Below are 15,480 nucleotides of genomic sequence, written 5' to 3'. Positions count from 1 at the left end.
GATAATAATAAACGCAATAATATAAATAATAATACATAAATAGTCGGGGTTTCTCACGTTTATAAATTAAATAATAACTCAAAGAAAGTAAATCGTCTGAAGGAATCATTGAAGCGAAAAAAGTTAACGACCTATTACTCCTTTGCATATAATAGATAAATAAACACGTGTTACATATGTAAAATGAATATATAAATATATGTGATTAAGCGGCTGCGACCCGAAATATTGTATCGTAATAAAAAGGCGCACTGCTCTCAAACGAGTTTAACATCATATTAAATATCCTCAGATAATAAAGTAACTATGTAAATATCAATAGAAAATAAAATTAAAAGTATATAATATAATAATAAATAAAAAACAGCTCAACACTGTTTAATTTTATATAAAAATATAGTAAATGTAGTGTTTTATTATTTTTATATCACCGCTTAACGGTAATAAATTTTAAAATCGTGTATTGTATCAACGGAGTTGACAAAGGTAATTTGATGACTCATGCGGTAAATCCATTGAATTTCTCACATGTTCAAATAAAAATGAACAAATAATGTAAAAAATATTAAAAAAACGTACAATTACCAAAATATATATTAAATAATAATTAAATATAATAATAAAAGAGCAATGACGTACCGGCGATTCTCAAGACAGCCCTGTCAGCTGGATCCAGCTGCAAAATACTCAGAGGTTTATCCTTGGCCCACTCCTTCAAGCTGCCGTCAAGCTCGAACCCGCCGTTGAACTCCATCGTCCTCCAAACACTTAACACTTCACGATAAATCCCTCATTATAATTGAACACCACTATTATTATTATTAGTATTGCTATACTCTATATATACATTTATATCCACATAAAAAGTACTTGAATAACTTGTTCCTCTTCCACTTAAAACACTTAATATCACTGTAATAATTTGGCTTTATTATTAGAACTATCACAATAACGACGAACACAACGCCTGCTATTCCAGACACGTGTTTACTTTTTTTTTATTTTTATCATTATTATATTTTAATTACTTGTATTACTACTAGCAATAAAACAAACAATACTTGGATAATTTTTTGCGTTCACCTTCACTTCACCGCAGCAAGTTTATACATATATATGTATAAACAAATATATAAATAAAAGAGTGTAAGTAACGAACACGCGGAAAAAGACCGGGCTGGTAGAATACGTCCGAGTGCACCCGAAGTCGCCGGTCGTTTGTTTATTGCCCGACTCGACTCTGACTCCAACGACTGGCTTCAACTTAGCTTTAGCTTCTTATCCTCTTCTAACGTTGTGTACTGTGTATGCGTACCGTAGTAACAACTTGGGCTCTATCTTTACTCTGCACTGCTCTGACTCTGACTCGTACTCGGGCACAACCAGCGCCACGTACAGCCGAGACGATTCACGATCACGATTCTTCTTCACTTTACACCGGTTGATTTTACCCCCACTCTAGGGCTTATAAAGTTCATTACACAGAGATGTATAACACATTGTAACATATTATGATTACACTCGCTTTTGTTGCATTCTATATATAATTATTTATACACTGAACTGTCATCAAGCTCCGCTTCAGGTAGCTACTGCAATCCTCTCAAATATTTAAGATACAACCAAGGTCAAGGTTTATCTTTGAATCTACCTGTAACACATATTCTTAATTAATTCATTTCAATTAATCACCACTATTAAAATTTTTAATTATTTTATAAATAATTCATTTGAGAAACTTTTTTAAATATTTAATTCACTTAATGCATTAGAGCTTTGAAGTCTTAGATATTATTTAAAAAAATGTTCAAATTAAAATTTATGACAGCCGCAATTCGATCTTTTTTTTTTTTAATTAATTAAATGTTGACACAAAATATTTCTTTTTATATTTTGGTGTAATTTAAAAAAATGTCTAACCTCTGATAATTTTAGTGTCATAAAATTTTACGATCTCCATGACTAACAAATGTATTCACTGATGAGGATCATTGTTACGATAGAACATACACGCTTTTTCATTATCATTATTTTTATTATTATTACTCAAGTAGATCTTGAGTTTATATCGCATTAAGGCACGTGAGAGAAGTGAAAACAAAAGATAGAGCTAAGCTTTGTTCATGCCGAAAACCGTTTGACTTTTGTATATTCCGAGTTGTAGCGCCTTCAACGGTTAAAAAGACAACTAAAATTTTTTAATTTTCATTTAGCGCCAAAAAATTCAAGTTTCAGCGCCTCCTATAGCTAAAAGGTGTAATTAAAAATGTTATTAATTTTTGGCGCCAAATTCAAAATTAAAGTTTATAATTAATTTAAATTCAATCTTATAAATAACAAAACAAAAAAATCAAATTGTTGTAAAAAAAACAAATTGTAGTTATAATTTTGCCAAAATTGTTAATTTAAAAAAAATCACTTATAATTGTTATTAAATATAAATTTAATAAAATTTAACAAAGAAACTTTGGAATGAAAATTAATTCGACTAATTTACAATAATTTTTTTGATAAACTAAATAAAATAATTTACTTGAGTAATTAATATCTTCAGAAGAAAAAAATAACGGTAAATAACTAGTGTGGTATTGATGTTATCGAAGGAAATAGTCTCAGCATTGTTTGCAAGTGCTAAAGGATGTCGTCACAATTGCACGTATTAATTGTCGCGTGGGTTTACGATGACGTAATCTGTATCTACTTCCGGGATCTTTTATATTCTAGTCCTAAATACTCTAATCATTAATATAAATACAGCCTGTAGTATCATCGCTACAATATAATATAATCAGAATCCACCTAAAATAGTGATAGTAAATAACAAAATAACACACTACTACATTATCAGCCTCGGTATCAGTAAGGTCGTTGTCAGCTGTAATATTTTGCCCGACTTGGACTGTTGCCGAGTGTTTTATTCTAGTGCGCACCATACCACCAGAGAATACAAATGTCCGTGTAATAATTGTTATCAAAATAATTCAAATTTTTCAGTAAGCATATAATAATAACTTTGAATAAATCTTGGCCTAGTTTCCTTCTCTCAGTTACCGGTCTGGTTATATTATATTATCAATTTATAGCAAAGGAAATTTCGGTCTCAATTCCCGGATAGTTTAACTGGTTCATTGACTCACCTCACAAAATTTATTTTATTACACCTAGTGATTCATTTTTTAAAATTGAAATTGATAATTGTTTAATTGTTTTTCGGCGCTGTGAACACTTGGCGTTAAATTAAAACTAAACACAGCTACGAAAATAAAACATATATCTCACAATCATTGTACACTTGGCGATAATCGACTAGCTTATCGATGCAATAATTGGCTTCACTCATATCACCATTTACGTAACAATGTTCTCATCTTAATAAACAATATATATAATAACAAACAAATAAATAAATAAATAAAGTAATATAATATTATTAACCTGTAGTGTATTATTTACTTGATGAATGATGACTGTCCAAATTTTTTCCATATGGAAATAAACTTAGCAGATAGTTAATAATTTTAAGAATTTTTGGAACAATTTTATTTGTTAAAAAAAATTAAAAAATTATCAAGTGACAGCTAAATTTAATGTCATTTATTTCATGTCTTGGAATCCTGAAAGTAAAAATTTTTTTAATTTAATTAATAAAAAAAAAAATTAAATATTATAATTGAATAAATAAAAGTATCTTATAAATATTTAGGTTAAACACATAAATTAAATTACTTAACACAATTACATGTACTTTGATGTCAATACAAATTCCATCGATAGAAATTGTGTAAGCAAATAATAAGTAAAATATATATAAATAAATAAGACAACAGTAAGTTGTAACACTTACAAAATGATAATCGATAAATTTAGATTGAATAAATTGAGTGGTGATTAGACTATTCTGTCAGCATTAAAATGACAATAAATATAATAATAAATAATGACAGTGACGTTTAACAGGGTGATCATCTGGCAGTTTAGTTCGGAGAGTGAATAAGAATAGAGAGAAAAAATCAATGTTCACCGGCTCGCTTTTCGTATATGCTTTAGATTTCAATAAACCACGCGAGAGAGCACACAATGTCACGCGCTATCTAATATAAATAATTAATAAATATATACTTATGTTTGTTAAATAGAGTGGCATTTTGTACTATTTATTTATTACACGAATATTGTTTCTGTTTAAAAACACACTAACGCACGGCCCGGTTGTGGACGACAACGGCGACGCGCCTGGTGTCGTCGACATTTTGCTTTAACCGAGACTATACGAGCGCGCACGATTCAATTGTATGACTATCTCGCTCGAACTAAAAGCCCGTTTCACTCAACTAAATTGCGCAGGAAATTTCACCGCGCATTTAAAAAAGTTTTTAACATTAAAGTTATAGCAGTCACTTGGTTATTCTTTAATTTTAATAATTAAATAAATTCATTCTGAAAAACTATTTTAAAAAAATGAATAGGAATGCTAATTTAGCAGATATTTTAGAATTTTTTTAACAAATAAATTATGGCAAAAAAAATTAGAAAAAAAAAATTGACATGTAGATATTTAAAAAAAAAACAAAAAATGCAATTTTTTAAAAATAATTTTGAGGTACAATTTTATTTGTTAAAAGAAACTAAAAAATAAGCAAGTGACTGCTAACTTTAATGTCATAAAATTAATTTTTTTTAATTTCTACATTAAAATTTTTTTTGTCATAATTTATTTATTAGAAAAATTCTTAAAAATATAAAATATCTGCTAAATTAATTTTCATAATTTTTTTTATTCAATATATTTTTGTCTGATTATAATTACAATTAAATATGTTAATGTATAAAATTTAAATAAAGTTGACGTAATAAAAATTTTTAATTATTTTTTTTTTTAATAAAATTGATAAATTATAGATTTATAAGTGACACATTATGATAAATTTTATTGAAAATGTAATAGAAAAAATTTTTTATAATCTACAATTATTAAAAACAACAATTTTGTGATAATTAAAATTTATAATAATAAATAAAAATTATTGTTTAGAAACCTTCACGTCCAATTAAAAATATCAATAAATAATAATTTCTCAAGATATATATAGATATGTCTTAATAATTTCATTTAAAATTCCGATATTTGATTATAAATAACTAAAAATTCCTTACCTCAATTAATCGATGTTATCATGACCTTTTATAAATCCATAAAATTTAAATGTGTTGAAAAATAAAAATTATTCTAATTTTATGTAAACTGTAAGCTATCGATAAATGAAAAAAACAAACTGTCACAAGACAATTAATTAATATTGTTATTTTATAAAATTTTTGAGAGCGGCAACGAGAATTCTACAAAGTGAAGTATGATGTATTATTTCTTACATCTACAATTCTAATTATACAAAACAACTTCTATAAAACTTTGAAGTAAAAAGAAAAAAATTCACCAACTATAAATGCAGACAGTGACGTAAAAGGTCTTACTGCTTTTAAATGTACCAATTAATCTAGCTTACAGAAGATTAAAGTATCCTATCAGCACTCGTTAATTAAATTATCATAACTCCATAAATAATCTCAAAAAAATTTTTCCCGTAATTAAGAAACGATAAATTTATAAAAATTAATCTTTGATGTCGCTTCTTTTGATAATTATATAAATGTTATAAATATATTTAAACTGCGAGAAAAAGTATAAAAATAGTTAAATAATAGCAATTGATTAAGTCAAACTCTTTAATATGTTAATCGACAGAATATGAGATCACTTGCATAATAAATATCCGAGACATAATTTTGAGGCACCCGACTTGTACAAAGTAACAGCCTTCACAGCCACTTGTATTGGTTGACATCACGACTAAATAAAGCAGGTGACATAGTGGGAATTCGCGGTTAAAAAAACTTGTTAAGAAACAATAAAATAAAATGAATAATCATGTGATGATAGCGTCACGGTCAGGATAAGGAAGAATTATTACCGATTAAGATAAAGAAAAAATATTAATATCTCAGGAGAATAATTTCAATAAATAAAAACAACAAACCTGCTGATTTATATATAATTTATCAATATTAATATTATTCTAATACTAGCAACAGTTGCGACTAGACAATAACACTGAATAAATAAATCTAATAACATTCCATCTCTTGATTTTCGATCCACCATACTCAGTAGTAATTGAGAAGACAATTAATTGCTTTTTTCAGTTAGTAGAATATCTTAACGACCTCTCACAGTGTCTATTTATCTCAAACATAAATCTTTGAGTTTTTCAATACATCTTTAACCTTCTTATCGTCATTAGTAGCCGCTTTCCAAACCAGTTCCAAGTGGTCTTGCGCCGCGTATTTTTCCCTCTGTAATTTACCAATCACATCTTCTTTCTGCTTAATGAGCAATTTCAAACGTTGCAATTCTTTATGATAATCCGATTTCATCTGACCCACACCCTGCTCTTGTATTTTCATGTTTTTCTCAACAGTATCCAGTTGCTCTTTAGCTCCCTTTTGAACAATCTGTGGTTTATTACAATTAGTAACAATTCAAACGATAATAAATAATTTTATCAGTTAAATTACCTTCAATTGATCTTTCAAAGCTCCCATCCGTTGCGTAATATTATTCCCAAGATACTGAATGTTTTCGCTTTCTTTTTCTTTTGTACACAAAAGAGACAAAAGTTCGTCTTTTTCTGCCTGCAATTTTTCTTGAGCGGTAACCAATTCTTCGCAATAAGCCGTCGTTTTTGATAATTGCCTCTTGAAGGAATCTCTAGATACTTGAATAGAGCACAAAGCGTTTTGCAGTGACTCCAATTTACTCTGTGTTCGCCTAAAATTAATACTATTACTAACAAACCGATACTTGATAAAAAAAAAAAAAAGGACAACTTACTTGAGACTTTTCTCAAGATTCTTGGTCAAATATCTCAGATGATCTCGCTCGGCAGTTAAAGTAGCAATTAATTTTTCATTTTCTGGATTCAACTCTTCAAATTTCTTCAATTGACTTAATAATTTACGTTTTTCTGTATCGTATTGAGTTTTCAATTCTTCAAACAATCTCTTGCATTCGTCTATAGCGTCCGAGTGAACAGATACAGGCATAGTTTTTTCCAAATTTTTCTTCAGTTTCTCGTATCCATCAGACAGTATTTCATATTTACCTTGAAGGTTGCTTAATTCAGTTTTACAGCTAACATAATCACGGTGTAATTTATTGTTATCCTGCAACATTGATTCTACTTTCTTCTCATAAATCGAATGAATCTCAAGAAGCTTCTGTTTATGTAACGAAACTTGTTTCCTAAAAATATCATTTTCTTCTTTAACTAGAGTTATATCTCCAGAAACTGTTTTTAATTCTTCTATCAATTTTTCCGTCTAAAAAAATCATTAATCATTCATAAAATCAAAAAGAAAAATATATAACAAGTAAAAATATACCTGTAATTTATAATGATCTAAACCTTTACGCAACTCTTCATTTTCTGCAACAATTTCTTTAAATTTACCTCCAAAATCATCCATCTCATTCCTGAAATGCCGAATAAGATCATTTTTTTCCTCAAGATGTTCCTGATAAGCTTCTAGCAGTGGAGCCAGAGCGTGATTATTGACATGACCCCAAGCCTCAGACACTCTTTTGCTCTCCGTTGCCGGATCCGTAGTCTCAGTCTTTTCTTCATCAGGTTTTACATTCAATAATCTCAATTTGTCCTGATATCTCTGCAGCTCAACGTTCAGCCGATAGATCAAAATTTTCAGCAAACTTACATCTTCATGCAGTTGCATATTTTCAGCCACTACTTTTTTATTTCCCAATTGATTATTGATCCTCTCTTGATCCAATGATTGAACATGTTTTATCAATTCTTCATAATGCGTGTGCAATTCATTGTACTCAGCTTCGCACTTTTCTAACAGCACTTGCAGATTTGAATTTTTCGAGGTAACTTCTTGATAATTTTTCTCTAATTTACTATATTTAGTTTTATATTTTGATATTAAAGTTTCTTTTTCACTTAATGCCTCCATCAAATCTAAAATAAATTTAAAAATTTTTATTTTTATCTTATTATAAAAAAGATAAATTTTTAAAAATAATTTACCTCTTTCGGGAATTAATTCACCTTTGACAATTAAACCATCAGTTTCATTGGCACTTGGTTTAGTTTTTTTATGACGTCTAAGTTTATTTGCCATCGAAGAATTGCTATTATCATTAAAGTCTTCATTATTACTCGAAGAAGCTTTTGTTTTCGACAAGGACCTACTTTTAGATGAATGTTTACGTCTGTGAGATCGCCGAGTTGACTCCAATTGAGATTCATTTGTCGAATTCTTTTGTCCATTGTACTAAAAAAATAAAACAGCAATTGTTATTACATTTAAAAAAATTTATTACTATTATTATTATTATAGAAATAAAAACTCTTTTTTATTATAAATTATTACAACTAATAACCAGTTATATTTATTACTTTCTTCCTGTCACTTTTCCCGTCATAACGATTTATATCGTCAATAACAGTAGAATTACCGTTTAAATACATAATATAAATAATAAAATATTTTAACTAATAATAAAAATAAAAAATAAATTTACACAAAATAATATATTTTTAATCATATGATTTTTGGCCGCGGTAAATATAATATTAAATTAAAAATTATGTGATAAATAATTTACTCGTGTCTGTCATTATGATCATATAGACAGGTTAAAAAAATAACGTTATATTTGTTATGAAAACACTTTTGTTGTCATGACAACAGTGCAGCTGCTCTTTTAAATTCCACCTTACAATAATTGCGCATGACAGTCGCGGTATTTTTTATATTTCTGCAACCAAGGTTCTGTAAATGACTATTATCTTTTTAATCTTTTTAATTAATATACCATTTTTGCTAAATAATAATAACAATAATTTGTTTTTGAAACAAATTATTATTTTAATTATTAAAGATAAATTTGAATAATGTTTTTACCTGAGCGATTATTCAAGCGTACTCGTAAATTGAAAGCAAACGTAAAATTATTAATAACTACAAGCTAAAAAAAAAATTAACTTTAATTATTTCTAGTGAAAAATTTATTTACACTAAAAGTTGTAATGTTTAATTTGAATTAAAGCTTTTTAAATCTGATATGAAAGATCTGTAAATATAAAAGTTAATTCCAAAGACTTGAAATTTTATTACACTTCTCAAGAAATGATTACGCGGTTTATTTGACGCTTAAATCTGTTTCTTATCTGTGTGAAAATAAAAATTAAAAAATTTGTTTGATGTTTTATCAATTTCTCAAGGAACATAATTATTCGCTTAAGTAGATAAAATTCATTTGACAAGTAATTGATAAGCGTTTAAATTTTCTCACTAAAAAGTCTAAATATTTTTCAGAACAATAAATTTGAGCGATAAACAGGTAATGAAGATTGCCTTTAACCATGTAGATAAACTATCGATAAATATTTATTGAAAAAAAAAAAAAAAAATAATAATAATAATAATAATAAACAAATAAATAAGTTTGTTTAATGATAAGCACGCAAAACTTGAACTTGAAATTAAAACACGAAGATTAAGATTCTATTCAATGTTTACGGATACTTTTTACAAGTCGGTTTAAATTTTTTTATAGTCAATTGAAAAATATTCAAAAATAAGCTTCTTGATTAATTTTCCGTCTTTAATTTAAAATGCGCAGAATAAAAAACAATTAAATACAAAAACACGCTCACAGAATTTTCATGTCCGTTATCAGTCTGGCTTATAGTAGCTTATAATATATAATAGTATATATCGCAGTTGAATTTCCCTGTCGATTTAGTTTGCAATTCAAAGGAGAAGTAACAAGTATTTATTAAAATGCTGTCTAGTAAGTTACGATCCATCAAACGATTGATATAATTGGTTATAATTTAGTAATTACAATAATGTGAGTAACTTTTGTAAATATTAATTAATAATTGATAATGTTTATTGTTTAGGAGCACTAAGTCCGCTAATATTTCTTATGGGCCTCACCGGGATGAGCAACGCTCAATTTGGTGACTGTGATTATGAGCAAACAATAACCCCAGGAAAATCTTATTACTTATTCAGCTCAAATTATCTGGGTGGGAATACAGCCAGAAATCCTTGCCGGTGGATCGCTGTCAGTGATCGCCCGATCAAAATGACTTGTAATCCCTTTTCCTTGCCTGAGGTATAAAAAACAATAATCAAAATTGTAATTTAATGTAAAATTATGTATTTATAAGTAAAATATACTTACAGTCTCTGAATTGCCAGCCCGATGTTGTTATTATTCAAACATCTGTAAATAATCGGGGTAAGCGCTACTGTGGCACAGGTTCCTTCGATGTTTATTCTGAGGATGGTAATAGCATAATTGTCTCATCATATTCTTCTGTCGGACGATTCTATTGTACTCTTGAAACTGTTAGTAACAATACCGAGTGCAGCTGTGGCTGGAAAAATCCGGTAAGTCCAAAATTTTAATAAATATTTATCATTATTATTAATCGAATAAGTAAATGTTGTTATTAAAATTTATAGTATTATATTATATTTAAAATTAATTCAATGAAATTCAATTTTAGATAGAAGAAGAGAAAGAGGTAAAATTGAGTTGTTTCGAAAATTAATCAAAAGTTGTTTATTTTAGTTTTTAAAAATTTTTATGCAATGCATGAAACCCTTTTGCGATATGACTAAAATTGTTCTTGTAAAAAAATTATATTTTCTTTAGTTGTAACCTGCGAATTCGCCATTTTAAATTGTTACTCCCACTTCAAAATGCATTTATCTAACTTCACATAACTGCCGATTGCTAAAGTTTTTTTTTTGTTGAGTTATAACTTCACTTGGAGCCCCTACATTTAAAAATGACACTAAAATTGACAATGAAAATTAAATTAGCCGACGTCTAAAAATTTTTAGAATTTTTTTTTTTTTTAAAGAATTATTACACAAAAATGAAACAAAAATTTCATTTGTAAAAAAACTTTAAGAAAAATTTTAAGTGCAATTTAAAAAAAAATATATTTTAGTTCTTTAGCCAAACAGTTAATTAGTTTATTATTTTTTTAGAGTTTTATGATTTAAAAAAAAAAATTCTAACAATCTTTTAATGTCGGCTAACTCTACTTTCATCTGCCGATTTGAGTATCATCATTTACAAGCATCGTTAGCGTTAATACTTACTTGATAATTAAATAATTAACAGACAAGAATCGTTGGAGGGATATCCACTGGTGTTAATGAGTATCCGATGATGGCAGGACTTATTGATGTGATAAACCAAATTGTATTCTGCGGATCTACTATCATAAATACCCAGCAAGTGTTGACAGCTGCGCATTGTGTGAATGGAAGAACTTCCAACACCGTGGGTGTTTTGATCGGCGATCACGATATTTCCAAATGTAAGTGTCTGAAATGAAATGAGTTTCATTATTTTCAAGAAAAAACAGACTAATTTAATATGACTTACATAGCGACTGATACCAACGCAACAAAGTTGTACAGAGTAGCCAGTATCATCATACATCCAGCATTCTCCACCGTTTCTCTAGATTATGACATCGCGGTGATCACTATCGATGGTACAATGACGTTCAACCAACAAGTGGGACCTGCTTGTCTTCCTTTCCAGCATTCTCCGGACACTTTTGCAGGAAACTACGTCGATTTACTTGGTAAAGAATCTTTGGATAAATTATTTATATTTTGGATAATATAATTTATTAATACTTATGAATTTTCACAGGCTGGGGATCCCTCAATGTCGCCGAACGACAATCTCCTGTCCTGCAAAAAGTGAAGGTTAGTGTCATCACAAATAAAATTTGCATGGGAACGTATCGCGGAATCGGATCAAGGCAGCTTTGTACTCTTACGGATAACAAAGACAGCTGTCAATTTGATAGCGGTGGTCCCGTTTTGTGGCAAAATCCCACCACCAGAAGAATTGTTCTCATTGCGATGATCGGCTATGGCAGTTTGTGCGCTGATGGAAGACCTTCTGTTAACTCTAGAGTTGGAGCTTATATAGATTGGATAAGAACACAAGCTCCACAAGGTAAAATTTGATTAGAAAGAAATGTAAAAAAATATTAGAGCTATAATTATTTACAATTAATTTTATTTCAGGTTACCGATACTGTGAAGAAGAATAAAAATTCATTATTTATACACTGAAAAAAAAATTAACTTGAATCAAAAAAAATTTTTTTTAAACCAAAAAAATAATTTTTAAGTTCATTGTCTTGAATAAAATTAAATTTACTTAAACCAAGAAAAATTTCTTAGTTTAAGAGTCAATTTTTCAATCCGAGATAAAATTTTATCCAGGATGAAATTATTATTGCCAGTATACATAAAATATATAGATATATAATTAGCATCGGATAAAATTTTATCTCGGATTGAAAAACTGGCCCTAAAAATTTTTAAGCTCAAACCAAGAAGGTGAAATTCTTAAAAATTATTTACTTGATTCAAGTAAATGTTTTTTTTTTTTGTGTGCACCATTACTATGTTACATAATTTATTGATTACGTTGTAAAATTGAATCATTTATTTATTTGTTTAAATTATTTTATTTGAAATAAAAGGAAGAAATGTCCGGAAATAATTCATTTAATAATATTATATTTAATTTCTTATAATATACTTGACAAAGATAGTCAGCTGACAAAATCAAAAATATCCAAAAGTTTTTAATGTTTAATTTACTTGATCCTAATAAAAAAAAAAAAAAAAAAGTATAATTAGCATTGAGAGAAGAAATAAATTTTACACATAAGAAACACTTAATGCCACAAAAAAATACTCTTGATAAAAATAAAAAGCAAGTAATTCAATAGTAAAAAAAAAATTATTTTAAATAATAACCGCGGAAAAAATTAATAAATTAACCATTAATCTTTAGTCTGAATAACACGTGCTTTTGTAAACTAAAATTATAAGCTTGATCGTACGACATTTATAAACGACAACCACCTGTAAACACGCTTCCATTTCTTACTAATTATTTAATACATATCGAATTTCATAAATACATAAAAAAACGTCCATAAAATGTACACAAGTGTGTTATCAGTTATCAGCGTGTCGACTTCTCACACTTATTTATATACCAACATTATTATCGAATTAACTAAATCATTCAGTCTACAATTGAAGAAAGAAGGTATCAGGCCACGGTTATTACGATGAATAGTCTAGTGTGCTCAGTGATATCACTTTCTTTGCTGTGGTTTCTGCAGAGTGTTTCAGGAATTGTTAATAATGAATTCAGAGCTTGCGATTTTGAGCAGATAATTTTATCCGGTCAGAAGTATCCTATTTATAATCCTAATTATCCTGCCAATTATCCACCAGGAATAAAATGCCGATGGAAAGCAAGGAGTGATCAGCCAATACAAATAGTCTGCATGATTTTTTCAATACCCGAGGTATTTTATTTAAAGTTTTTATTGTTAAAAAAAAAAAAAAAAAAAAAAAAAAACTACACACTAAATTATTGCAGTTTTTATTATACAGAGTCCTAATTGTCGTGATGGATATCTCAGCATTGAAACTTATTCAAAACCAGTACAGCGTTTTTGCGGAGCGCGTATGTTTAGCATTGTTAGTGAAGAAAATGAAATTGATGTAAGATTAATAAGCTCACTGGCGTCAGAAAGTGGATATTTTTTATGTGCTGTACAAACAGTCAGTAAAGTTGTTGTTACGAAACCGGTGACCAATAACTGTAGATGTGGTTGGAAGAATCCAGTAAGTTATTATTATTAGTCACCAAAATTATTTTCTACATTTTTACTTATCGGTAAATATTGATAAGTAATAATTGATAGTTTTTAAGATAATAACAATAAAACCTCAATCTAATTATGGTGAATGACATGTTATGATTAAAGACTAGAATCGCCTACGGAAATGATACTGGTGTCAACGAATACCCGATGATGGCGGAAATTACTACTTCTTCTGGCGAAATTCAGTGTGGCGCAACAATTATCAATGATAAACAAGTCATAACTGCAGCTCATTGTATCCACAACAAAGTTCCTCGATACATCGGTGTTTTGGTAGGCGATCACGACTTATCGAAAAGTGAGTTTTTAAGTTTCTTAGAAATCATTAGCGACCAATGATGATGGTTAACTGAATGTTTTAATCAAACTAGATGATGAAACTAAAGCAAGACAATTATTTCGTGTAAGATCATTTATAATCCATGAATTATACAACGAAACGAGTCTGGATTACGACATTGCTTTGATAAATATTGATGGTACTATTACATTTTCTCAACTAGTAAGCCCTGTTTGCCTACCGTTCAAACATAAGCGCCAAGATTTTGAAGGCAAGACTGTGGAGATATTAGGTATCATGAAGTTTTTTTATTTAATAACTTCTCAGAATATTTAATTATACTGTCATTATTCTGTCAAAAAAGGTTGGGGTAGTCTTGGTCCAGGTGATTCGGCATCTAACGTACTTCAAAAAGCTGCAGTAAAAGTAATTTCTCTGAAAGATTGTTCTGTCGCATATCCAAACCGAATCGGGTCCAGACAAATTTGTACTCTGGATAAGATAAGAGACAGCTGCTCGGTAAAAAAATTTATTACAATTTTATTTTCATACCATAATTAACTAGTAAAAATTTGATAAATTTTTAACTTTTAGTATGATAGCGGTGGCCCCGTGCTATGGCGCAATCCTCAAACAAGAAGAGTCATTTTAGTTGGAATTATTGATTATGGCATGGTTTGTTCTACTGGAAGGCCATCCGTGAATATTGATGTCAGTTACTACGTTGATTGGATTGTATCAAAAAAACCACCAGGTACGCACTTTGTATTTTTTGATAATAAAAATCTTACTATTTTGATTTATTATTGTTTTTTTTACAGAATGGCAATATTGTACATCGGAGTAGTAAAAATGATTGAGTAATCACAATCTATGCACGTAATTGTTTCGTGCCTCTACAACAAGAGAAATAGCTGTGATAATTCTTTTTTTTTTTTTATTTTTTCGGATAATTTACTCAAAAAATCATTTTTATCTCACTCAACAATGTAAACGGTTGTTTGGGCAGCAGGCTAAAATTTGTGATTCAGAAGACTCAACTAACAATATCATAATTTTTTACATCTATTTGTAACCATCCAGGATGACCGTGAGTGTTAATTAATCAACCATATTTGTCATATTAAATTACATTAGAGCTAATAATAATTAAGTTCAATTATCGGCAAATAGCAAGATCTTCCATGTGTAGCCAGCCATCATCAACTACTTTAAGTACTTTCATTCATTAAGATTTTTCATGTAATTTTCAAACTTTTTAATTACACCATTTGTATTTTTTGAGTCAAAATAAAAACTATTAAAAAAAAAAAAACGGCTCGGCTTACGGACCAATTTATTTCTATAACATAAAATTTATTGATGACACTGTAG

At 28.6% G+C, this 15,480-nt stretch overlaps 2 protein-coding genes across 4 annotated transcripts; one reads left to right on the top strand and one right to left on the bottom strand.

Moving 5' to 3' along the window:
* Positions 1–943: 943 nt before the first annotated feature.
* Positions 944–10,168, bottom strand: LOC141529930 (centrosomal protein of 89 kDa). Of its 3 annotated transcripts, XM_074246709.1 has the most exons (8): positions 10,027–10,168; positions 8,271–8,352; positions 8,106–8,209; positions 7,441–8,036; positions 6,890–7,377; positions 6,574–6,826; positions 5,155–6,510; positions 944–1,651 (listed from the first exon to the last, which is right to left on the bottom strand). In XM_074246709.1, exons 3-7 carry the CDS (start codon positions 8,197–8,199, stop codon positions 6,244–6,246), a joined length of 1,698 nt encoding a protein of 565 aa, XP_074102810.1. In that variant the 5' UTR covers positions 8,200–8,209; positions 8,271–8,352; positions 10,027–10,168; the 3' UTR covers positions 944–1,651; positions 5,155–6,243. The 3 variants fall into 3 exon arrangements, with proteins under 3 accessions (XP_074102810.1, XP_074102809.1, XP_074102811.1); XM_074246708.1 differs by having other exon boundaries at positions 8,106–8,352; XM_074246710.1 differs by having other exon boundaries at positions 8,127–8,352.
* LOC141529830 (transmembrane protease serine 9-like) lies at positions 9,581–15,391 on the top strand. Its single transcript, XM_074246546.1, has 14 exons — positions 9,581–9,877; positions 9,990–10,207; positions 10,279–10,485; positions 11,231–11,429; positions 11,502–11,702; positions 11,774–12,085; positions 12,781–12,860; positions 13,179–13,463; positions 13,552–13,785; positions 13,929–14,124; positions 14,198–14,398; positions 14,471–14,625; positions 14,701–14,860; positions 14,928–15,391. Exons 1-14 carry the CDS (start codon positions 9,868–9,870, stop codon positions 14,951–14,953), a joined length of 2,484 nt encoding a protein of 827 aa, XP_074102647.1. The 5' UTR covers positions 9,581–9,867; the 3' UTR covers positions 14,954–15,391.
* Positions 15,392–15,480: the final 89 nt, after the last annotated feature.

The sequence above is a fragment of the Cotesia typhae genome, unplaced genomic scaffold (genome assembly GCF_013202065.1).
Source record: "Cotesia typhae breed Kobodo isofemale line unplaced genomic scaffold, CoteBio_Ctyphae contig_48, whole genome shotgun sequence".
Lineage (NCBI taxonomy): Eukaryota > Metazoa > Arthropoda > Insecta > Hymenoptera > Braconidae > Cotesia > Cotesia typhae.
The sequence above is the reverse complement of the archived record's forward strand: the minus strand, read 5'-3'. Positions and strand labels throughout refer to the sequence as shown.